Below are 23,764 nucleotides of genomic sequence, written 5' to 3'. Positions count from 1 at the left end.
GTAAGCCAGCCTGAGCATTCTGCTGGCAGACGGTTGGGGCTCCATCAGTCGCAGTGGGCGTACCGCAATGGAACCTGGTGGACTTATCTGCTTGCATCCTGCTAACGCACCCTTCTTTTTATTAACACGATATCCTGGGCAGATTGATACATAATGTCTATTTTGAAGAGGGATACCACATATTTTCATAAGCATGCCCATTTTTAATTGTATAATTAAGTTGCTGACATAAGCAAGTATGCAATTTCACATTAAGGTAAGGATCCGTAAAGGCATGCATTTGCATAATATAATTTTCTGCACAGAAGAGATTGAGAATCAATAGCATGATTCATAGCCACACCATATCATTGCCATGCCGCCCCTGGTTGGCTGTTGAGCTTAGAATAGTGCAAGAGCTTTAACACTGATTGAATTTGGTGTGCTGACGCTATATCTTTGCTCGGGAATCACAGATTGTATCTATTTCCAAACCTCTGCTTCTCGTCTCAAGTAATTTAAATTCCTTAATATACTTTACATATATTGTTTCATTTCTATTGAAGTAATAATTTTTAAAGTTAAAAAAATACATTTGATGAGGGTACTTAAAACAGTATTGTTTATTGTGTTTTAAATTAAGCAAGTATCAGTAACACGTGATTATCTCCTGTGGAGAGAAAAGCAATCTCACATTACTGATTGAGATGGAATTAAAAAAGGAAAAATCCAAATATAGCCATGAGAACTATATATGTGTATATGTATGTATGTGCACACACACACACACACACACACACACACTCACATATACTCACATATATATAAATACAATGTTCTGTGCCAGAGTGATAGACTTCTTACTGCCCATTTCTGAGTTATCACTCCCCTAAAACACTGCTTTGTAGGAGCTCAGTCAGGATCATTCCCTTGTATCAGTTGTTACTCTTCCTGATAGGTGGTCCCATAGAGGAGAAGGTAGTACTTTTGATGATGGCGTGTGTCAAAACACACACACACACACACACACACACACCACCCTCTTCCCCTTCTAGAATGTAGACAGGCTCATCTTTCTGTCATGTATCTACTCATACACACACATACATACATACATACACACACACCCATCCATCCATCCATCCCCTCACTGTTTATTGAAAATACACTCTGTGGCAAACAGCATTGGAGGACACTTGTTCTCATTCCTGACCGCTAAGAGCACATCCTGGGAGGCATGTTTTCCATTCATCTCACCTTACTAGTTCAATCCACTCCCTTTAGACAGCTGGTCTTGCTACTCACCTGGTCTCCTTTGTCCCACAAAGTCATGCTTCTGGATGGTTGGGAAGGTATGTGTTCTTGGGTTACAGATTCTATTACTTTGCAGTGGGGGTTGTTAGTGTTTTTCTCTCCTGTTTCTTGTATTGGATATCTATTTGTATATTTGCATTTTAGGTAGTAGTTTTGTGGGTCTGGGGGCTGTGAAAAGTGGGTTCCGCAAATCAGATTTTTTGTACGGGGTCTTGGTGGTGCCATGGGTGAGTGGCTGGCTGTTAACGTACAGGTCTGCAGTTGGAAGCGACCAGCTTCCCCAGGGGAAAAGGCCTGGCAGTCTGCTCACATAACACTTAGAGTCTCCAGCCCGGTGGATGCGGTGACCCTGTTGCATGGGCTTCCTGTGAGTGGGAATTAACTTGATGGCCCCGAGTTCGAGCCCAGAGCATTCACTCCAGATAAAGACTGGGGAACTGGGATTGACTTCTAAGGACTCGGAAATGTTCACTTACCCGATGGGCCTCTGGATTCTCTCTCACTTTGCTTTCCTGGTAGGATAGGTAACACAGCTGCCCTCATGGAAGCCACGGGTAGCTTATGTCATCCTCCTGCACACTACTCTGATGATTTCAGTCCCTGGGAAGTACAAAGCACCCTTGTTTTCAAGGAGAAGGAGCCCTGGTGGCATAGACGTTACTCGTTGGACTGCAATCTGCAAGGTCAACGATTTGAAACCACCCACTGCTCCTTGGGAGAAAGACTAGGCTTTCTATTCCTGTGAAGTGTTGGTCTTGGAAACCCACAGGGGCAGCTCTACCCTGCTCTAAAGGGTGCTGTGAGTTGGCATCGAGTCATGGCCATGAGGGTTTTCTCTCTTCTTCTGAGAAACACACAGGATAGGACTTGTAGTGGGGATTGGAATTCTAGAAGCATCTTCCAAAGTGAAGGAGAGAGTGTATCTTTCAGAAGGGGCACAGAAATGAAGACGCTGGCAGAAAGCCACATGCCTTCTTGATTGTGCGGCCCTCAGTCATTTGTTGGTTGGTAACGTTCAGGTTAGAGCTCCGTTCTGGCTCACCTGAGGTTTCCTTGTGTAAACTCTGAAGGGGACGCCACCCTGGTGTGGTTTCTGCCCATTGTGGCTGTTATCAGCCTTTAGACTTAGCCTGTCAAGTGACAAGCTCCGAGGGCAACAGTCAAAAATGTCAAAGTTGAATGGGACCTTAGATTTAGCTCACCATGAAGTTTTCATGATTCCTACCGCTGGTCTTCAAAAACTGTGGAACTATTATTATTATTATTTTATTTATTTGTTTTTAGTGATAGCTGGGTTTCAGGGACTCTGAGGGTATATGGGTTATGCCTTGGGCTGCTAACCATAGGTCAGCAGCTCAAACCCACCAGGCACATGGGTAGACAAACAGCCGCTCATGGAAGAACAATGTCAAGATCTGAACGGTCAGAAACCCGAAGGGGCAGTTCTGCCCTGTCCTGTAAGGTTGCTATGAGGCAGCATTGACTCGACGTCAACGAGTTTGGTTTTTGGATTTGGAACTCATTCCAGACCAATTAAGTAAGAATCTCTGGATGGATACCTTTTATTTATACATTTCAAGCAGGCTAAGGTTGAAAGTATTAAAAATAGCATCTTAAGCTAATACTAGGCAGGGGTTGAAGTTTATTTAATATATGATTTGCAACCAGGGTAAGGTCTCTCCTCACAATCCAAACCCCCTACCTTCTAGCCCATTTCAACTCCGTGACCCCATAGGACAGACGAGCGCTGCCCCTGTGGGTTTCTGAGACTCAGTCTCTGCAGGAGCAGGGAGCCCATCTGTCACCCTTGGAGAGAGCTGCTGATAGGTTCAAGCCTGTGGTGAGCAGCCCAGACCTTAATTCACTAGAGCCTAAAATGAAAGGCCCTCTGAAGACTTTACACCCAATCTTATCAACATTGTGTTGAGAAAGAGGGCCCCAACAGAACAGATAAACAATGTGTGGTCCTGAGGGATGTCATACTGCATGTCTTGAGGAACAATGAAAATAATTGCTGAATTACCTTAAAGCAGAGCTTTAATCTGACTTCTGGAGTGGTGCTTTCTCAAGCTGCCTTGCATTCTTCCAAAGAGCACACTACCAAAGCCACGTGCTTTGCTGATTGATCTAAATCCGTGTTTTCCAAAGTGGATGATGCCCACCCCTGGCTAGGCGGGCTGCAAATGCGGGCACCTATAGTTTATCCCACATTATGGACGGACTAGATAGTACATAACTTTTTATTGCCAGCAGGCTGGGCACTGAGTAAAAATCTCCCCCTCACCAAAAAAAGTGGGCTATCAGCCAAAGGAAGTTTGGGAACGTCCGATAAACCGTTGTTTGCCTTCTAGAATACAGTTTCTCTAAAATAGCTATGTGAATTAGGTACTGTATTTGTGTGGACATCTTAACAATCATTTGAGGTTTGTGTTTTAGCTCCATTTTTTTTTCAAACAAAGAAACTGAGGCCGAACCCCCCACACTAATGGAAGCCACATTTAGTATTCTCATGGTCAAAACCCCGTTTTCTCCAATGTCTTGATTGCTTGGGAAATAATTATTTGGACTGCACACACTCACAGCAGGTGGTGTGTGGGCTTGGTGCTGTGACGCTAGCCATAAGATTAGGTCCCTTTGAGGTGGAATCAACTCACTGGCTGTGGGTCTGGTTTTGTCTTGTTTAACTCCAGATGCCCCCTAGACAGATACCAAAGGAAATCAATGTATTGGGCATTTATCTACTGTGGTTTGGTAGAGGGACAGCTGGAGGAGGATACTAACCCAAACCCAAACCACTTGCCATTAAATGGATTCTGTCCCTTGGTGACCACCTGCCTGTCTGCAGAGTAGAGCTGTCCCCTTAGGTTGTGGCCTTTCAGATGCAGATTACCAGGCTTACCTTCAGAGGCACCCCTGCGGGGATCCATGCCACCCACCTTCCAGTTAGGAATTGAACCCTTAACCATTTGTACCACTTGCAGAGCCTCTTAGATTAGGTGCCCAGACCATGGGAAATTTTGTTTTTTGGTCCCTAGAAGATTTGGCTGGTTAACTTCCTTGGGCTCTGGATTTCCCAACACCAAAATTGAAGATTGGATGGTACCAAACCTTCCTTCTACTGTAGCACTGGCTAGAAACGTAGACTTTTTACTTTCAGAACCCATGACTAGATCTATATTTACTCTTGAGATATATATAAGCCTAGTTTTTCAGCACATTTTTAATGCCATTTTTGTGGTAAGATTAGGTGCCTTGGCTGCTAGTCGGGTCGGCTTATACTCGAGTACATATTTGGATTTTAAAGGTTCCTAAGTGCTCAGCTACTAGCTGAAAGATCTGCATTTCTACCTCACCAGTCACTTGTAAGAGGAAGACTTTGCTGCCGGCCCCATAAAGGTTACAGTTTAGGGAGAGCAGGGCTCAATCTCTGGATACAAATCCACTGAGTCACCTGTGGACACAGTACAGTGCTTCTTTTTGTTATTTAAGAAGAAAACCTGTGAGGCAGGTCTCCATGCCATAGGGCCACTGTGAGTGGGAATTGACTCAACATTACACAACAACAACATTTGGGCGGTCTAAGAGTCTCATTTCCTTCTAATGGGCTCATGTCTTTGAATCATCTTTGTTTTCTGTGCAAAGCATTTGTCTTAAAGCTCATCTTTGCAGTCGAAGTGTACACATAAAATATTTCCAGGTTTTACATTTTTCTTCTTGAATATCTCATTACCCACAGGGCCAATCATGGTTGTGGTGGTGCCTTTTTGGTTGTCATCACCATCACCTCATTGATTAATTTGGACTGGGGATGTTAAATTGGTATGTTTTCACAGTGTTATCTTAATCTCACACTGATTATACAGTCACCTCCGCCCCCATTTTCTTTGCGTTTTACAAACAACTTGATTTTGTTTGGGTGCATATGACTATTAACGTAGTCAGCTGGGATGTAGTGCTCAAGGTGCAATTTCAATTCATTTTGGATTCCAGGCCCCTGTGGTCTTTGCCCCCCTCCCCCATTAGTGCATTCCGTTATGGTCTCAGCACGAAGTGAATCTGCCGCCATGAAGTGGCTGGGAGAGGGGAGCTCTCAGTACTATGGCAGAATATTTTTGCTTTCATTTGGCTGACAGGATTCATTTTCAGTTTTTCAAAAATGCATCATGAAAAGAAATACAGCATGAAGCAGCCTTTCTTTTCTGAGCATTGTTGGCTTTGCAGGAGTTTTTGTTCCATATCTGGTGTGATGGGAGACTGGTGAACCAGTGTCCCCAATGGGGCTTCTCCCAGGCCATAGATGGTGCTGCATGATCCGTGTTTGATAGCGAAGGCCTTGGCCTTGATGCAGGGACGCTCATGTTCTATTCCCTGGTCTGCTGCACACTTACCTGTGTGACCTGAACTGGTGACTGAGCAACCCTGAGCCTCCGTTCTTCCATCTGCAGAGGACGTGGAGTAGCCTGATGAGGCCAGAAAGCTCCTGTGCACACTGGGCATTTGCTTGTATGGACTTAAGCTTGCACCTCTGGATGGGACCCAAAAGGCGGGTTCAACATCTATTACTAGTTCTGTGACCCGGGGCAAGTTATAGTCTCTTACTCTGTGGAAGCTCCTGCTTGCTGTCTGCAGCATGCCCTTGAACATTCAATCTACTGCTTGAGCCGTGTTCTGTTCAAAGAAGGTGTTGTCTGTTAAATGTACCAACTCCGTGAACACAGTGAAGGCTTATTGTTTAATGTTAATACTAATTATGCTACTTTACCTGGGGTTTCCTTGAGTCGATTATTGTTTTAAAAGAAATTAAGGAGATTGTATCCAGCCATCCCCACAGTGTCCAGGTGTGTGTTTCTATGAAGTCACCCAAGCCAGTTTTGCCTACAAGGAGACTGCCACTCGTGGTGGCTCCGTGGGTACCAAGGTAGAACTGAGCGTCCTCTAGTTTTCCGGGCTCGTTGTTGGGGGAAGTAGAGCTCCTGCCTTTCTTCTGAGGTGCTCTATGGGTGGATGCTTGCCGCCAACCACGGGCACCAAGCACGTGATTCAGTGGGTGATGACTGACTCACCGTGGCTCTCCGTCTCTTCCAGCATTGACAGAAGGCTACGTGGGGACCCTGCACGAAAGCAGACACGGCAGCTCAGTGCAGATCCGCCGACGCAAGGCTTCGGGCGACCCGTACTGGGCCTACTCGGGTGAGTTGCATTGTTCTGATCCGGCTCACACAGGCCCCTTCACATCCCATTAAACTCACGACAAAGCTCTCTTTTCATCACTTTTATGCCTCAATTCTATTTGCTCAAACCTTTTGTAGTTCACTGAAAGTTGAAGGTAGTCAACTGTGTTTTTCCTCAAGGTTATAAGTACCTTAATTTATCTCTCCCACCTGTTTTCTCAACCTGTTTTTTCCCCTTCATTTGCATTTATTTCTGAACTTCCTGGTTAATGAGTTATTTTTCCAAACTTGTAATTTTCCACAAGACACAGGGCTTGTTGTTCTTCTCTTTTTGGTGGCTGTGATTTCAGAGAACAAAAATATACATGTATCTAGATGGGTAGCTTGGAGGAACGAAAAAGCTGCTACCTGGTCGAGGATTCGTGGGTCCGTGGCATTTTATGCCCCATTCAAGAAATGCACCTTTATTCTCAAATCAGAGCCCGGTGGTTGAACATACTTTCTCTGTCCGCTATGCTCTTCTGCGATTCTTTTTCATTTTCAGTTTTACTTTTAGCCTTTGAGCTGATAAAGAGAGATCCCCTTTACTGTGATTGCTGTGTTGACTATATACCGGGAATACTTTTCCTATAGTTTTAAAGTGCCTCAAAATAAAGACAGACAAAAACATACGATTTCTGGGTTATACTTCTAACAATAGTCACAATGACAAAAGTATGATAGATGGACTGGCATTTGTAAAAGGGAGGCTGAGGCTCAAACATATGTGGGGAATGTATTCTAGTTAATGACAGAGCATGCTCCAGGAAGACAGGCCACTTTGGAAATTATGTTGGCACCAAATAATTCACAGTCTTTGTATGGATCAGCTTGGAGGCATGGAATATTAGTCTTCCTAACAAATCTTCGTGTTATGAAATATTGTTGCATACAGAACCGAAAGATATCATTTTCATAACGATGCTCAGGTTTTAAATCCTGACTCTCCACCTGCAAATCCTGTTAAATTTATGTCAGTGTAAAATTTATAGGCCTGATCTTTAATTACACCTTATCTATTGGCTTTTTGCATCCTTTTGTCTATTGATAAATCTCCTGCCCCAACTGGGAGAATAGACTATCTGTTTTGTTTTGCAAGGAACAGATAGTGATTCTGAAGTCTTCTATCACAACCAGCTCCTTCTCATTAGAATTATCTAATTAGAGCCTTTTTGTCCCCCTTGCTGATAAATGGTGGAAATTGGGAGATGCAGGCCAGAGTAACACATATGCGGCTTTTTGCCAAGGAAGCCAAAGAAGATGTGTCATTCTGTACTCTGTGGGTCCGATATCAGTTAGGAGGAGGCATCGAGTGGCCTGCTATTTACAGTTCATCAATTTAGAATAATCATGCCATTAGTCAGGAAATTGGAAATGATGTCCCATCAGCATCTGCACTTGCAAATGGCAGTGAAAGATGGAAAGACTGGAAACTTTGTCCATTACCTAATTAAGAGTGTACGAACGGGCTTCACAAAGTTCCCGGAAGACTCCCATAGTCTCTCAGTGCCCTTGTCCCATGTCATGAAGCTCCCGCTGATGCAGGTGCTGCCACCGTCCTTGAGCTGGATGAGTGTTGATGTCCTGCCCTGGACTCAAGGCGTCTCCTGTGTGGATTTGTGGGATGTGTTGTGTCTGGACTGGGTTACTATTAGTGGAAGGGTGATTAGTTCTGTTTCTATGACTGGCAGCCTTTTGTTGTAACGGGTCAGAGAATAAATATCTTAGGTGGTCCAAGCACTACGACCTCTTGCTACTACTCAGTTTCATCATTGTCGTAGAAAGCAGCTGTAGACAATACTGGCGTAATTGGCTGGATTCCACTAAACCTTAGTCATTTCAGGATTCCCTCCGGAGGACAAAGAGCCCGAGTAGCACAGTGATGAAGTTGCGCCACTGCAAACGGAAGGTCATGGGTCCAAACCTGCCCCAGGTGAAAGATGTGGCAATTCCCTGGGAGAGTTCCACTCTGTTGTATTACCTTGCTTTGGGTCAGGATTACTCCACAGCAACACATTTGGTTTTGGGGGGAATCGGAAGGATATGGACTGACTTGGAAGAACCAATGATGTCACTTGCTAGGCATAACAGAAAAAATAAGAGTGAAAGAAGAAATGAATGAGACAGGTTTCAGGGGTGGCATATCATGATCCCCATGCTTGGAATATTTCTTCCTGAAAATTCCGCAGCACCAGTAGTGAAGCTATGACATGACAACACTGGTACTCATGTGAAGAAGACTTGGTTCAACAGGGACACTTTCGGCATTGGACTCATAGACAACACAAAGTCAGGAAGCAGTGAGAGTGGTTGCTGTTATTTTCAGCACTTCAGACCCGTTACATCAAATCAAAGCAAATCAGATGTGGGACTATTAGGATAGAAGCAACACAAAATAAAACAGAAAACTGGCCCATAATCACCCCATGTATGGTTTGCAAGACTGTCTTTGGGAGCACGCATCCACATATTTTCCCCTAATGAGTGCCTGGTGGGCTTGAACCGCAGACCTTATGCTTAGCAGCTCAGTGCCTAGCCCCCAGAATCATCAGGCCCTGGTAGCTACACAGGAGATACAGTCCATAAGTATAAATGCCTCTTGAAGAGTAGGGCTGCTGAAAGAATGGCTGATTCTTCGCTGCTGGAAGCATTTTTATACTGAGCAAGGGTGGCCGGGTTGTTCTTGAAAGTGTTAAGCTTCTTGGTCTAGATTTTAATCTGCCCCTGAATTGAATGGGTTTATTTTAGTTCCTTTTATGAGAATGGTATCGGTGCTTGGGATATGTGGTGTGTGAAAGCATGCACTTTGGAATTATGTAGATAGATCTTATTTCGGATCCAAGCATCACCACAAGTGATAAGACCTTTCATTACTCTGAGCCTCAGTTGTCCCCTCTGTGATGTGGGAATAATTAGTATCACCTCCCTCCTAGGGTTGTTAGAGAATGTGAAATGAGATGATAGGTGTGAAAAGTTTAATCTCTGCAAGAAAATCAGCAACTTTACTTGCCAGTGCTCCTACAGTTAGTACTATGGCTGCTGTTGCTGTCCATGTGGTTTTATTAGAACTCACCAGTGGGGGCCACACTGGACCATGGGTGATGAGTAGGTGATATTGAGAACTAAACAAGGTAGTTGTTTAAAGCTGTGATTCACTCCCATTTGGGACTTGGGAGCGAGGGTCAAGTGCACTGCTCTACTCTCCAGAGGCTGCCATGCCACATCCTTTGTAAAGTTTTATTGGCGCATCACTGCATCTGCTTCTCGGCTTCCTGGGAATGGCTGCTTGTGTGCTGCGGCCATCCACCTGAGTAGGGACAGCAGAGACGCAAAAAGCTTAGCACGCTGACTTTCTGGCCCTTGGTAGACAGTGTTTGCCGACCCCTGCTCACATTGATGCTGCCTGGGTCTTTGAGCAGATGTTGGTCTGACTCGTGCACAGAACTGTTCGGAGAACTGGAAGATGTTTTTTCCTTGTTTTTCTCCTGTGGTTTGGGCCTTGCAATGCCCATGAGCTGGAATCTCCTCCACCAGTCATTTTGTCAACATGAGTAGTGGTTCAGAGAGCCTCTCTTGGGGCTCCTGTGTCTTGGTCCCAGGTCCCCTTTGTGAGCGTGGGATTTGCTTGAAGCTGCTGACCCAGTCGACAGAGTGGCAGCCCATGCTCGTCACCGAGGAGAGTTTCGGTGACTAATTAATATTGCCATGTTGTCATAGGTGTTGTGTGTTTTTAACCCACCTGTTATGACAGTTCCTGTTCCAGGATCCATTGAGTCTACTTCAACTCTGACACCTGGGCGTGTCAGAGTAGACCTGGGCTTCACGGGATTTTCAGGGGCTGATTTCTCAGTCACAGGTCCCCGGGGCTTTCTCCCAAGGGACCTGTGGGTGGACCCACACTGTCCACGGTAAGGCTAGCAGCTGACTGCTCAGGGCCTGTCCTGGTAATGAGTTGGTGGTACTTTTCACTTCCCTTGAGGACGAGCCCGGGTGTTTCCCTCTCGCTGCCTTGCATGGGGTTTGCTCATGGCGTTTTTAAGTGATGTGACCCTTTAGAATCAGGCTGCCAAGTCTTTCTTCTGAGGTGCCTTTCCCGGCATTCCCTGGGGTCACCCTTTAGTAGTCCAGTGCCTCACTGTCTACGCTGTCCAGAAAAGCCAGCTGGAGAGAATTTATTCAGGAACCAGGAGATAGTATTCCAGCTCCACTGTGATCAATCTGATGATTGGAACTCTCTCTGGTTCTTCATATTGTTATTTTTATTGGGGGGAGGGGACGAGGGTGTAATAGCTCGGTTTCCTGTGAAAATAGCCATTCGTGACAGGTATCAAATGGAATTTTCATTTACGAAATCATGGTTGTTAATTGTTACTAATAGCAATAACTCCAACACACAGTCATTTCTAGACGGCTCGATATATTGTTATGTCAACACCCACCCCCTTAGCAAGACTCTAGGGGGTGAGGGACCCGAGGAAAGACCTCTGTACACATTTCACCCAGAATCACCATGGAGAAACACAATCATTTCAAGTATCTTATTGGAAATATGAAAACATGCCCGCCCCCCCCCCCCCATTAGTCCTGTTAAGATGTAGCTATTGTATGTGTAGCTTGAGGCGATGATGGCTCATGAAGACTGGAGTGTGCCCGGAACACATTACATGCAAAGGACATCTTGCAGGTGGGTCATCGGTGCTGGAAAGGAAAACAAGAAACACACCTGGAGCACCTGCAGGGGGAATGTGAAGAAAGCATTTCTAGGAGACAGTGTCTGCACTTCCCAGTCTCCTCCTGGTGCTAGCAGAGAGCAGGCTGTGATCGCTTCCCCGCCCCTGTTTTTATTGATCCGGTTGGTTTTCTGCATTCTCAGTAATCTCTACCTTAGATTCCTTTTGTTGTCGAAAGAGCTTTCATGAATCAGTAGAAAGAGGCGTTTCTCATTGTTAGACAAATCCAAAACTGGAACAACCCGCAACCCAAACTCCTGCAAGAAGTGGGGGCCATTGGGCTGGGTGAAGGTCAAGCTGGATTATCCGAAGGGGCCTTCCTGCCTTGACAACAGATTATAGGAGGGGACACCCAAGGGCCTTTTCACTGCCTGGGGTTTTATGACTTGCTCAGCTGTAAAACGGAGATAAGAGCCTGTCCTTCGCTGGGTGGTTTTAAGGATTAAAGGTAATGTGTGTGAGCACCTTGTGTAATTCTTGGCCTCTGCCCTGGAGTGGAGTATACCTTACCCATTTGCCTCTTAATTAGATGCCACCCCACTGTATACTGTGACTATGAACATCTTGCTTTGTCACACACGTGTGTGTAGGTGTGTGTCTCCTCTCCATGCTAAATGTAGAACCCTTGAGGACATGGCTGACAGCTTAGTTCTTGTCTCTCCTGCAGTGTGCCGAGCATTTCATTTCTAATGTCGTCGGTGCATTTTGTCAAGGGAGTACATGGATGGAAGGATAAACAGTCCCATGCCAAGGGCTGTGCTTGGAAGCCCGCGAAGGAGGTTCTGCCTTGAAATGCAGAGAAATTAATGGGTGATTTATAAAAGGTTTCACTATTGGATCCCATTAAGTATCGCGCTCCCCTGGTGAACTTAAGATATAATTAAATTCTTAACATTACATTTCCATGCCTGTTTTTAAGAATGAGTGTAGAGGGTAAAGCAAACTATACGTGCTTGCAGAAATCCGCTTTTGTTATGAGAAGAATGGGAAGCAGTTCAGAATCTCAAGGTGTAATGTTAATATTGTTGCCGTTTGCCCCTTTCCTCCTGCGGAGTCTCCCAAGGGAGCCATTTCCTCAGAGACCTTCCCTTTGGGACAGAAACCTTACATTCCTGTCAGGCACCTTCACCTTGAGACTCATCGTGCCAAGACCCACTCACTGCCTGCCTCCACCTTGATGCCTGGCCGGGTTCTTCCCCACCTTACCTCCTCAGTCTCCTGTTTGGTTTTTCGGATTCTTTTGTTCTTGTGGTCAGTTGTAGTCCAGACCATCTGACTCATGGAGATGGTGTGTATAACAGACCCCAAGCACTGCCCAGTCCTGGACCACCGCCATGCTTGTTATTACAGGTGAGCCCACGGTCATGGCTGTTGTGTCAGTCTATCTCACTGGAGCTTTCTCGGACCCTCTAGTTTACCCTGAACTCAATGTCCTCTTGTAGCGATTGGAATTTTCTGACCGTGTGCCCAGGTAAGCCAGACTGAGCATCCTGGACATATTTACTGGAACTGGTTTATCTTTCTTATAAGCTCAAACAGTCACTGCCATGGAGTTGGTCCCCATGCATTACAGCCATCTAGGGCGGGGTAGAACTGCCCCTGGGGGTTTCAGGACTGTAACACTTATGGCAGTAGAAAGATTCATCTTTCTGCCGAGTGCCAGCTGGTGGTTTCGAATGGCTTACCTTGTGGTTAGCAGACCAGCTTGTAACCACCGCGCTACTCGTGTTCCTTAATCTATATTTGCCTGTAATCTCTAGAGTTTTTACAGCAGAATTCATTCATTCAACTGACTTATTGAGTGCCCACTGTGAGCTCGGTGGCTCTGGCGGCACAGTGATGGAACACTGGAAGTAGCTCACTCAGTAGGTCTAGAGACTGGGAAGGGGGCAAACGTTGTACAGTGGAGGGGGTACAGTGCTGCTGGTTCAGAACTTCTTTCTGGAATACTAGGGAGACTTTGAGGAGCCCTGGTAGCATACATGTTAGACTGCTGAGCTCAAGGTCAACAGTTCAAAACCACCAGCCTCCCCACAGCAGACACAAAGCTTTCTACTCCTGTGATGAGTTACACTCTGGGAAACCCGCAGAGGCCCTCGACCCTGTCTTGTTGGGTCATGGTGAGTCAGAAACGACTGGTTTTGGAGGGAGACTTCACTGGGTTTCAGAGTGGAAATGCAGTGCATCTAGTTCGTTTCATGTTTGAGTAAGAGTATTGGCTTGGGGGGGAAGGCTTGCCTAATGGCAGGGAGAGGGTAGGGCGAACACCTGTGTGGGGTCATGAGATGTTAGGAAGGAGCCCCAGGAAACTGCCGTGCACCCGGAACAAAACTCTCTGCCGAATGATGGCTGCTGTAAGAGCAGGAGTGGGGCCTTTGTTGTGTAAGGAACTGGGGCTTGAAAAAAGAACCTACTAAGGTTTTATCCATATTTCTTACATTTTTGAGATTTTATGCTCTTTTTGAGCAGAGCTGCTATCTATACTTAATCTTGAAGGCCTCGAGGTAGTATTTAAATTGTCAAATTGTGTGTGCATGTTTCTGTATAGGTAGGTACTCTCTCTTTTTTTTTTAACACTGATCTGTGATTACAAGGATAAATAGGGTAAGAAAAACACATGGTCCCACACTAATCAGGGTTTTATGTCTAAAAGAGAAAAAACTGTTGCCATATGCTTGAGGTACCTTGAACGTTTTTGAATACATGGCTACATTTGACTTCCCTCACTGGTTGTTTTTATTATTAGGGGGGGTGGGGGTGGATCTCTCCACTTAGAGATGTTTTCATTCTCATCTTTAAACTTTATGCTACTCCTTGCTGCCTGAGTTCTAAAGTTCTTGTCATCTCTTCTGTGGGGTTTCATACTCTCTGTATTATTAGTAGACGTCAATGGCCATTATCGGGAGAGATGACTCTATTGCTTAGAATCCTCGTGACCCAAGGAAAAGTCTTTTAGGGAGATAAAATATTGTTCCAAGCTGTGTTGGTGTCGGGACCATATCAATGACACTTTCAGGTTTTGCTTTGATTGTGCATTTTCACACGTGGATTTTGTACGAACTCTGGAAGCAGTGGTTTGATGAAGTCCTTCGGGAGCTTTTTTGGGCCACACCTGTGAAGCTGCTAATTATCTCTAGTCTTTGAGCCCAGCTTCTACTTCTAGGAGTGCGCTTTCAGGGACATTTCTGTGTGCAGCAGTGTCAACGGTCACGTGAAGTAAACTTCTGTCAAGATTAAGTCGGTTGAGCTTCAAGATATACTGGAGGGAAGGATTTAGAAAATGATATATGAGTCTAGATCTGAATAATTTGGAGATTAGACACAAAAATTAATTGTGGTTACCAATGAGAAATGAGAGATACTGCCATTTTATATTCATATTACTACACTATTTTAACTTCTTATGGAAGTATATTGAGACGATTGCAGTTCTTAGACCAGTGTGACCATATCTTTGAAATCGTCCTTCTATTTTAGAATAGCTTTAGAGTTGTATGAAAATTGCAAAGATATCAAGAGCTCATCTCTACCCGACAGTGTTTCCCCTATCATTAACATAATGAGGATGTAGTTCTTTCTACAAACCAATATTGCTGCATTATTATCATCTTTATGTTACCGGGCAACTAAGGAAAGAAAGGCTTCCTAGTGGTGCAATGGTTAAGCACATGATTGTTAACCAAAATGTTTGTGGTTCAAACCCACCCACGGGCTCTGCGGGAGAAAGACCTGATCTTGTTTAGGGTACGCTGTAGCCCAGAAAACCTCATGGGGCCTATCCTACTTTGTCGAATGTGGTCACGATGGGCTGGAATCGACAGAGAGCACCCAACTGCAACAGAGAAGAGACAGGTCTTATTTCTTTCCGATCCTGGAGTCCGGAGATTTCTCATGCTCCACCCGTGTGAACCTTTCAAAGCCAAGTTCAAATGCTGCTGCTCCTGTGAAGTTTCTGGGGTTTCAAGAATCAGCCCATCTGTTCGCTCCTCCAAGGAGCCCTGGTGACATTCGTGGGTTTATGAGGTTGGACTGGTAGCAGAAAGCGCAACACACTCAGATGGAGAAAGATGAGGCTTTCTGCTCCCATAAAGAGTTATAGCCTCAGAAACCCACGAGGGGGCGGGGTGGGGGGCTGTTCTGCTCGGTCCTATACAGTCTCTGAGTCGGAATTGGCTTGACCACAGTGAGTGAATGGGTTCTCTCCTGGAGCCACTTTAAGTCCCCCAGCTATTTTACATACCCAAATGACTCAGTGGATTGTATATTCTTAGAGGACTAGATTGTTTCAACGACTTAGGAAATAGCTGAATGCCATCAAGTTCAGGCCGTTTTCCTTATAACAATGTTGGGAAGAGATGGACAAAAAAGCCACTCAAGGGAAAGCACGAAGGAGCAAGAAGCTTTTCGTCTCTGTACTTGGCTGCATCTAAGGTTTTTGAGGTGAAACGCTTTCACGGGCATTTCAAATTTCATACAATGATGATGTGACCCAGGCAGAAATTAATGAACTGATATTGACTTCCTTTGAAAATGAACATCAAGATTTATTGCGCAAAGCAGTAAATATTGACCCAAGCAGAGATAAGGTCAATATTTACTTTGACATAGCATCAATCCTGATGTTCAATATTCTGTCAATTTAGTGTGGTATACAGAATTATATAAAGTATATGTTTTTCCAATTTGTGATGGATTAAAGTCACATATCTTTTCTCCTGGTCATCCATTAGAAAGGATGCTGTTCTCCCCTGGGAACGGAGCTTTTTAGGGGCCGGGGGTGGGAGTAGGGGACGATTAATTTAAAGGTGCGAAGCAGCAGTGGAACTAGCCCCTGCAGCCTCGTCATTGGAGAGCCATGATTTGTATGGACCGTGTGATTTACTCAAAGGCGCTGGTCTTCCTTTCTAACCTAACAGAATGTACTCTTATGGTATCAGATTCGGCTCATAAAACACTCTCTCTGATGATAACCAAACGCGAGGCCCTTCTCTTTCCCTGGATAGTCTTAAGCTATGTTACGTGGAATTGTCGTTGGCAAATAAAAGATTCATGGTGTATGTGGTGCGGAGTACCACTTTATTGGCCTCTCTCCCTTGCTGAATTTCGTGGGTTGAATTGCTCTTTTATTCTTTATCTTGTCATTTCTTTCCTGAGTGGGGCGGGCCTGCTAGGATATATGGCAAGGGAACGCCATGTTACTGGATTGTAAACTTTAATTTTTGCCAGCCTGCAGCTGGGCTAAGTGTTCCAGCGGTGGCATAAAGAAGGAATTTTCCATTTACTTGTGGAGACTAACTCAGTCAAGGTTTAAGCATACTGTATTCTTACACGAATAACTCCCATGCTGTGCAGGTTTTTTAATTTTTTTCCAGTGTAAGTGTACTGTCTTCTCACACGTTAGCCTCTTGTGCTTACTGTATGACAATGTGTGTGTTGTTCAGGTGGGCACCTTCTTTGTAAAAAAGATACGGTTATTTTGTACCTGATGAGAAACGTTATGGGATTCTGTATTAACAGTCCACCTTGATGGCTTTTCCAGTCTGATGACAAGGGGAAGTGGTAGGTTAACCGTCAGTGGTTAGTTTACTGATCCTGCAGTGACAGCCGCTGCCACCCCCACCCTCACCCCCACCCCCCAACTGCCAATTTCCCGTGCCCTCTTTTGAGCTCAACAGCATTCTTGGTCGTGCATTTTCTTGTTTGTCTTTACTGCTATCTAAACTCTTACTGGCTCGATGTTTCTATATATTTAAACTTTCTATTGTACTGCTAAAGGCCTGTGTGTGTTTAAAGAAAATCAGTGGGTGGTATCTACTTGTATGCTGCGTGGATTTTTGCTTTCTTGAGAAATGCTTTCTTGTTACTCGATGAGTTCAGGCTTTTCATTAAAATCACTAATATCCCTTGCCGGTGAGTCAGTGCTGACTCATGGTAGTGCCCTCTCAGTCAGCCTAGAAACTCTGCTGACTAAGGACTTTTAGTGGCTTTTGAGGAAGTGAATTACCTGGACTTTCTTCTGCGGCTCCCTTCCATGGACCAGAACCACAGGCCTTTTAGTTAGTAGCTGAGCCCATTAGCTGTTTTGTAGAACCCAGGACTCCAGTATCCCTGTAGCATATACGAATCCCGGCATTTAGAAGGGAATGCTGCTTTATGCCTTTATAAAATGATTCTACTGTGCCAAGGGGAGTTGAAGTTAACATGACACAGTCTTTTCTTTTTTGGTTCTTTATCTAGGGGACAGTCACAGCTTAGTGCTAATTGGTCTCTATCATTTGCCAAAGGACCCCTGGTGGCTTAGTGGTTACCAGTGGGTCTACAGTTTGGAACCACTAGTTGCTCCCAGGGACAAAGCTGGGGCTTTCTAGTCCTGTAAAGAGTTATAATCTTGGGAACCCACAGGGGCAGTTCTGCCCTGTCCTACAGGCTCTCTATGAATTGGAATGGACTCATGGCAGGGAGCATGTCATTTGCCAATGTCTGTTTTTAACCCTGAAGATGGGTCTTGCCTGAGAGCCACCAGCTGGGACTTAGAATGTGATGGTCTGGTGTTCATTGTTTCACAGCACCCTCTATGTCTGGCAGATGGTGAGAGTTTTCCATGTTGATGTATTGCTTCCTGTTTCACAATATAAAATTAATAATAATGATTTATTTTGCATTTTGAATAAGTGAGCAATTTAAAGGGGGAAAATAAATAAGCAGTAATAATTTTGTTATTTTTGCCAGTATGGCAAAATAGATATATTTTTCTTTAAAAGATATGACCATTGTCTTGACAAGATTGAGAAACCTCTTAGATGCCATGCATCAAACTCTATCTGCGGTGTCAACAATGCCATCGTTGTAGTCTCTTCTTCGAATTGGCTTAAAAAATAAGGAACATTTTTAGTCTCTGCAATTGAGCAGTGCTGTTCATTGTGGGTGTTGGTTCTGGGACAGCTGCATAGATTGTTCAAATTTAAAAGCACAGACTGGCCCATGTCTCTGCTCAGGACTCTGCACTGGGGCCCCCTCCCATGCTGGATTGGGACCAGCTCAGAATTTCCAAGGGACCTCTGCTGACCTTCCATCAGTGGCTTTCTCTGACTTTCCGTCCATCCCTCATCTGTGCTTGCAAGGACGGACGGGGAGAGGGCTTCATAGAGTGCATGCACTGGCTTCAGCAGTGTTGGCAACCTGTGTCTGCAATGAGGTTGATCTTGAGCGCGCTCCTGGGCTTGGGAAGCCATTTGATCCAGATTTCTTGTTTATGTTGCGCCACATTAGAAGGCCATTCCCGGAGGAAAGCTGAAGCTCCCCCTTGAAAGCTGCATGAAGTGCGCTGAGGAGCCCTGGTGGTGGTGCATTGGGGTAAGCACTGCACTGTTAACAACCACAAGGTCAGCAGTTCGAACCCACCAGCTGCTTCTCAGGAAAAAGATGAGGCTTTCTGCTCCCATAAAGATTTATAGACTCGGAAGGCCTCAGAGCAGTTCTACTCTGTCCTAGAGGGTTGCTCTGAGTTGGAATCAACTCAGTGATAGTGAGCTTGGTTTCGGGGAATTCTTTGGTGCCTCCGTAGCTAAGTGTTCTGCAACTAACAGAGAGGTCAGCGGTTTGGGCCTTGGATGAAAGATGTGACAGTGTGTTTCCGTAAAAGAGTTTCAGTCTTGGAAACCCCATGGGACAATGGGCAATTCTGTCCGATAGGGTTGTTATCAGAATCCATTCAGTGGCAATGGGGACTGCATCATCTGATAGCTGTGCACAATATTGTTGACCTCTTTTTTTCTCCTGGAACCAGTTCTCTTTGTGCCACCCCGCCGCCTAGTCCCGAGAGTGAAAACGGCAGTTTGAACTTTACTGGGGCCCTGTGTTCCGGTCATCCATTTGGTATTGGCTGGTTGTTGAGAAGTTTTTGCAGGAAACGAAATATGAACCTGTGTAAGGCTGTCTGCTAGCTTAGTAGGGTCTGCAAAGATGAGGGAAGAAGCCATTTTTAGTGTATTTCTGCTTCTGCTGCTGACTGGGATAATAGGAGGCATTTTCTCCTCGCTGTTGTTAAGTACCTAGTCCACACTCTCTTCTTGGGGAGTGATTTTGACACATTTTGAAGGTCTTATGGCTTTTGCATTCTTACACCACCTCCTAATGAGCGATCTCCTAACATCTTTTTCATGTAAAGATGGCCCTTTCTCGCACCATCCACTAGGGTGTGAAAAGGAAGCCGCAACACTTGCTGCCAATTGGTCCGCTTACCTGCTGTGCCAGAAAGAACTAGTGAGATTTGCTTCCTTTTGTCTTATGAAGGCCTGCACAGTTGTTAGCACCATGGCTTTTCTCTTCAATACCACAAACAAACAAGCAAACAAACAAACCCCCCAAACCCTCCTGCCATCAAGCCCACTCTGAGCCATCGTGACTCAGAGGAGAACACCCCCGGAAGGATGCCAAAGTTGAGAATCTTTATGGAAGCAGCTCCCACACTTTCTCCCAAAGGAGCAGCAGGTGGGTGTGAGCCACTCATTTTGTTAGGAGCCAAGCACTAGCCATTGTGCTACTAAGACTTCTCAAAGGATCCCAGGGGCAGCAGCCCATTCCATGCTGTATCAAGAAGGAGCTCATTTCCCCTAGGGAATGGTTTTCCAACTGGGAGAGTGTGGAGCAACATGAACAGATAAACTGGATCAAGTGGCTTCCCAAGCCCAGGGGAGAGCTCAAGGCCAACTCTTCCTATAGGTTCCCAAGATTACACCTTTAAAGCAGGCTGCCACTGCAATGCAGTGGGTGAGTTCGAACCACTGACCTTTTGGCTAACAGCTGAATGCTTCATCACTGAGCTACCAGAGATGCTTTAGGTTGTGGAAACCTCTGAGAAGAGACACCCTTTTTAATAAGGGAAACTATTGCCTTACCAACCTGACATTGATGTTTTGGATTGTGCAAACAGTTAATGCAGCTGGCTGCTAGTTGAGAGGTTGTAGGTTTGCGTCTACTCAGAGGCACCTTAGGAGAAAGGGCTGGCAATCCACTTCCCCTCAAAATCGTCATTTGGAAACTCCAAACGCATTTCTACTCAGACACAGGTGAGGTTGCCATGCGTCAGAATCAACTCGATGGCAACTGGTCTCATTACCTTACAGAACAAATGTGGAGCTGGGGTAAATCCAGGCAGCATCCTGGACTTGCTTCCCTAGCGTGTGCTCCATGGTTATACTCTGATCAGTAGATAGGCTTGAATGGCCCTCAGACCTTAATTCCTTATATTCCATTTACTCTTGGTTTTAATATGCCTGCCAGCGAGTCCCAGAAGTCAAATTCTGATTGTAAAACCCAGGGAAAGAGAAGCAAGTGTTTGTTCCCTAAGTCACTGTTTAACAGCAATTCAACTTTCCTCAAAGCGTCCATCCCTTCCCACGCCCGGCTTTCACTGAAGCTAAATTTGGGAAATTGAACGGCTCTGTACTTGTAGACAGGAACCCTGCTGACATAGTAGTTACTCGTTGGGCCACGATCCACATGACTGGCGATTTGAAACCACCCTCAGCTCTGCAGGAGAAAGACAGGGCTTTCTACAATCATAAACAGTTACAGTCTCAGAAACCCACAGAGGGGGGTAGGGAGTGGGAGAGGCTGTCACTATGAGTCAGCATTGGCTTGATGCCAATGAGTTTGGTTTTGGGATACTTGATAGACATCAGGTAAAAGAGGATTTGTCCATAAAGATAACCAAAGCCTCAAATGTGGAAGCATCTTAAGTGTAGGAATGCTACATGCTGGCCTATAACCTTTGGGTTGAGGGCTCTCTATAAGCTGCGCTGCATTATAGCTCTGTTGCATGTGTTGGCCAAGGACCCATGTCTTTAGTGAAGTAAGATTGGACCTTACAGTGAGGAGGATGTGTGGCTTCCTCTGTCCCTGTGTATTCACTGAGTCACTTGCTGAGGGAGTATTCATCGCCCCTTGGGCACCTGTCAGCCCAGTTACAGACACTGGGGCTAGCACAGAAGAGACAAGGGCATGTCCGCACAAGAATATGTGAGCTCCACAGAGAGTGCTGTGAGAAAGAGTAAAGCGAGGCAGGGCACTGGCGAGTGCTGGGGGTGCGATTTTGGAAGAGGAGGAAGCACCTTTGATAGTGATGTGGGGGGTGCAGTGAGAGACTGGCCCATGTGGAAAGAAGGGTGACGATTGAACTGGAAGGGTTCAAGTGATTAACCTAAAATCACGGTGTTCGTTTTAGTTCAACTTCCTACACAAACATTGATATTTTTCTTTCTGACCCATTATTCTTGCTTAGAACAAACTATCTGTTGTGCTAGAAGAGAGGTCCTCAATTAGGGGCAATTATACCTCCCTAGGGGGTATTTGACAAAATCTGGAGAAATTTTTGATGCTCGCTTTGAGGGGGTTGTGGCAGGCATTCCGTGGTGAGAGACCCGGGATGTTGCTGAGCTTCCTAGGAAGAATGGGACCATTCTTCCACCACAAAGAATTATTTGGTCCAAGACTCAATAAGGCCAAGGTTGAGAAACTCAGTATGAGAGGCTCCCCAGAATGCACTGCTTCTGCTTCACTGGTGTGATAGCTCCACTTTTCTAGCCAGTTATTGATTCACATCTTTAATCAGAGAGTATTCAGTGGAGCAAAGTCACAGCAAGCTAGGCTGCGTGGAACGGCACAGGTATTAACAGAGAGAATCAAGTTAAGTGGCATGGCGGTCAATAGTCTTTCGAGATTGAAGAGTCGAAATGGAGGCCTGGCAAGTTGACCATTTCAGGAGTCCATGCACGAAATCATCAACGAATGAATCACGCTTCTAGGCATGGTGAATGCAGTGAGTGATGGTCATGGCTCGGCAGAGTGGTGGTGAGATTGCTTTTATTATTATTGTTTCATTTTTCAGGTCTCTAGTGACCACTCCATGTGCCAACCTCTTAATCTAAGAGGCTGTTGTGAAATAATATCTTAGTATTGCTAACCATGAAGGACCGGACCCCAAAGAATTAGCTGTTCAAGTTAGTGTTGCCCATGAAAAACATGTGCAGGACCCAGTTGCGACCCTGGGCAATTGACTGCAGAGCCGGACAGGGAATTGCATACGGTGTTATTAGTATTATTAGTTTTTGTTTGTGTGTGTGTGTGTGTGTGGTGGTAATAGAACATTCTGTTTAAATAGCTTTCACATGTATAATAGCTTTCAATGCCACGCTATTCAACCATTACCCAAGTATTTCTATTATGCCTGTAACAGAAACTCAGTGGCCCTTGGGTGTTGAGTCTGGTGTTTCCCTGCCCTCTCCCTGTCCGTGTTGTTGCGTTGAGTTGATTTCAACTCGTGGGGACCCTATATGACAAAAACGCCTGTAGGTTTTTCCAGTAGGCTGTCATCTTTACAGAAGCAGATGGCCTGGTCTTTCTATTAGAGCCTCTGGGTGGCTTCAGAGTGTTCAGACAGCTGAAGAGCACTTTACCGTTTGATCTCTACATGCTCCCTGAGCTAAGACTTCATCTCAATGGGATCGGACAGTACCCGTCTTATCTCAGTCAGCCTCGTGTTTTCACGGCCCACGTTGTAACACGTCCAGGCCTTCTTTTCTCCTTACGGAAGCGCAGCTTCGAAACGGAACGGAAAGTAGAGCTCTTGAGTGGGGACTGACAGGTCACCGTGATCCAGCTTTTTGTCAAGTGCCAGCAGCTTGATGTCTGATAAGAGTTACGCAAGCTTTGTCCTCATGGCTACACATTCCTCCCAGAATGGATTTCTTGCCCACTGTGTTTGGTTGAAACAAAGGTTACATTGTTGCTGGGGTCCAAATGGGTATATATTTGTCCACACATGTCATGGTGCCCTTAAATCTTCACAAAGCCAGATGGTCATTAAGAGCTGGCTCTGTGCCAACCTCTCTTGTGCATGTTTAGATAGAAAGATGGATTCTACTTGGTCCTACGCCCCAGGGAACTCGAAGTCTCATAAAACAGGATAACCTTTAACTTTACAGGCACTGAAAAGATCAGTGGTTGACAGGCCTTTTGGAAGGAGGGAGGAATGGCTGGAACAGGGAGCGTTTCTGGGGTGAGGAAAGCGTTCTGTGTGGTACTGTGGCGATGTATGGCGAGACGCAGGAGTGCACAACACACACAGTCAGACACTAATGTGAACTATGGACTTCTTTAATAATAATCTATCCACAGTGTGTTATCAATTGTGTCAAATGCCCCAGGGATACACTATAACATATTAATGTTTTGGGGGTGGAGGGAGCATGATGCTGAAACTGTGCTTTCTGTACATTTGGGGAGAAGACAGTGACGAAAAAGTGCTCTGTAAAATTAAGTTAACCAAAACCCACTTAAAAAGGCTATCTTTTCCCTGTTGCCTTTTGGAAAGGAAATTTCACCCTCAGTGCAATTTCACTCTCGGTGGCAGACGTTGTAGGTTGGTGACTCTATAAGATGAGATATACAGTATGTATCCTGATGGATGACCTCTATTGTTGGCCTGCCGAATGCAAAAAGCCTTACATGTAAAAGGCTTCTTATACCATC

The 23,764-nt window shown here is 45.3% G+C and overlaps 1 protein-coding gene across 1 annotated transcript in view; it reads left to right on the top strand.

Moving 5' to 3' along the window:
* The window catches only part of PTPRG (protein tyrosine phosphatase receptor type G), an 808,607-nt gene that overhangs the window by 178,829 nt on the left and 606,014 nt on the right, over nucleotides 1-23,764 (top strand). The window contains exon 2 of the mRNA XM_045290127.1: nucleotides 6,379-6,483. Coding sequence (XP_045146062.1) covers nucleotides 6,379-6,483 — 105 coding nt within the window. The remainder of the gene's footprint in view (nucleotides 1-6,378; nucleotides 6,484-23,764) is intronic.

Source organism: Echinops telfairi, unplaced genomic scaffold (assembly GCF_000313985.2).
Source record: "Echinops telfairi isolate 266 unplaced genomic scaffold, ASM31398v2 ScPeMD7_31;HRSCAF=116, whole genome shotgun sequence".
NCBI lineage: Eukaryota > Metazoa > Chordata > Mammalia > Afrosoricida > Tenrecidae > Echinops > Echinops telfairi.
The sequence above is the reverse complement of the archived record's forward strand: the minus strand, read 5'-3'. Positions and strand labels throughout refer to the sequence as shown.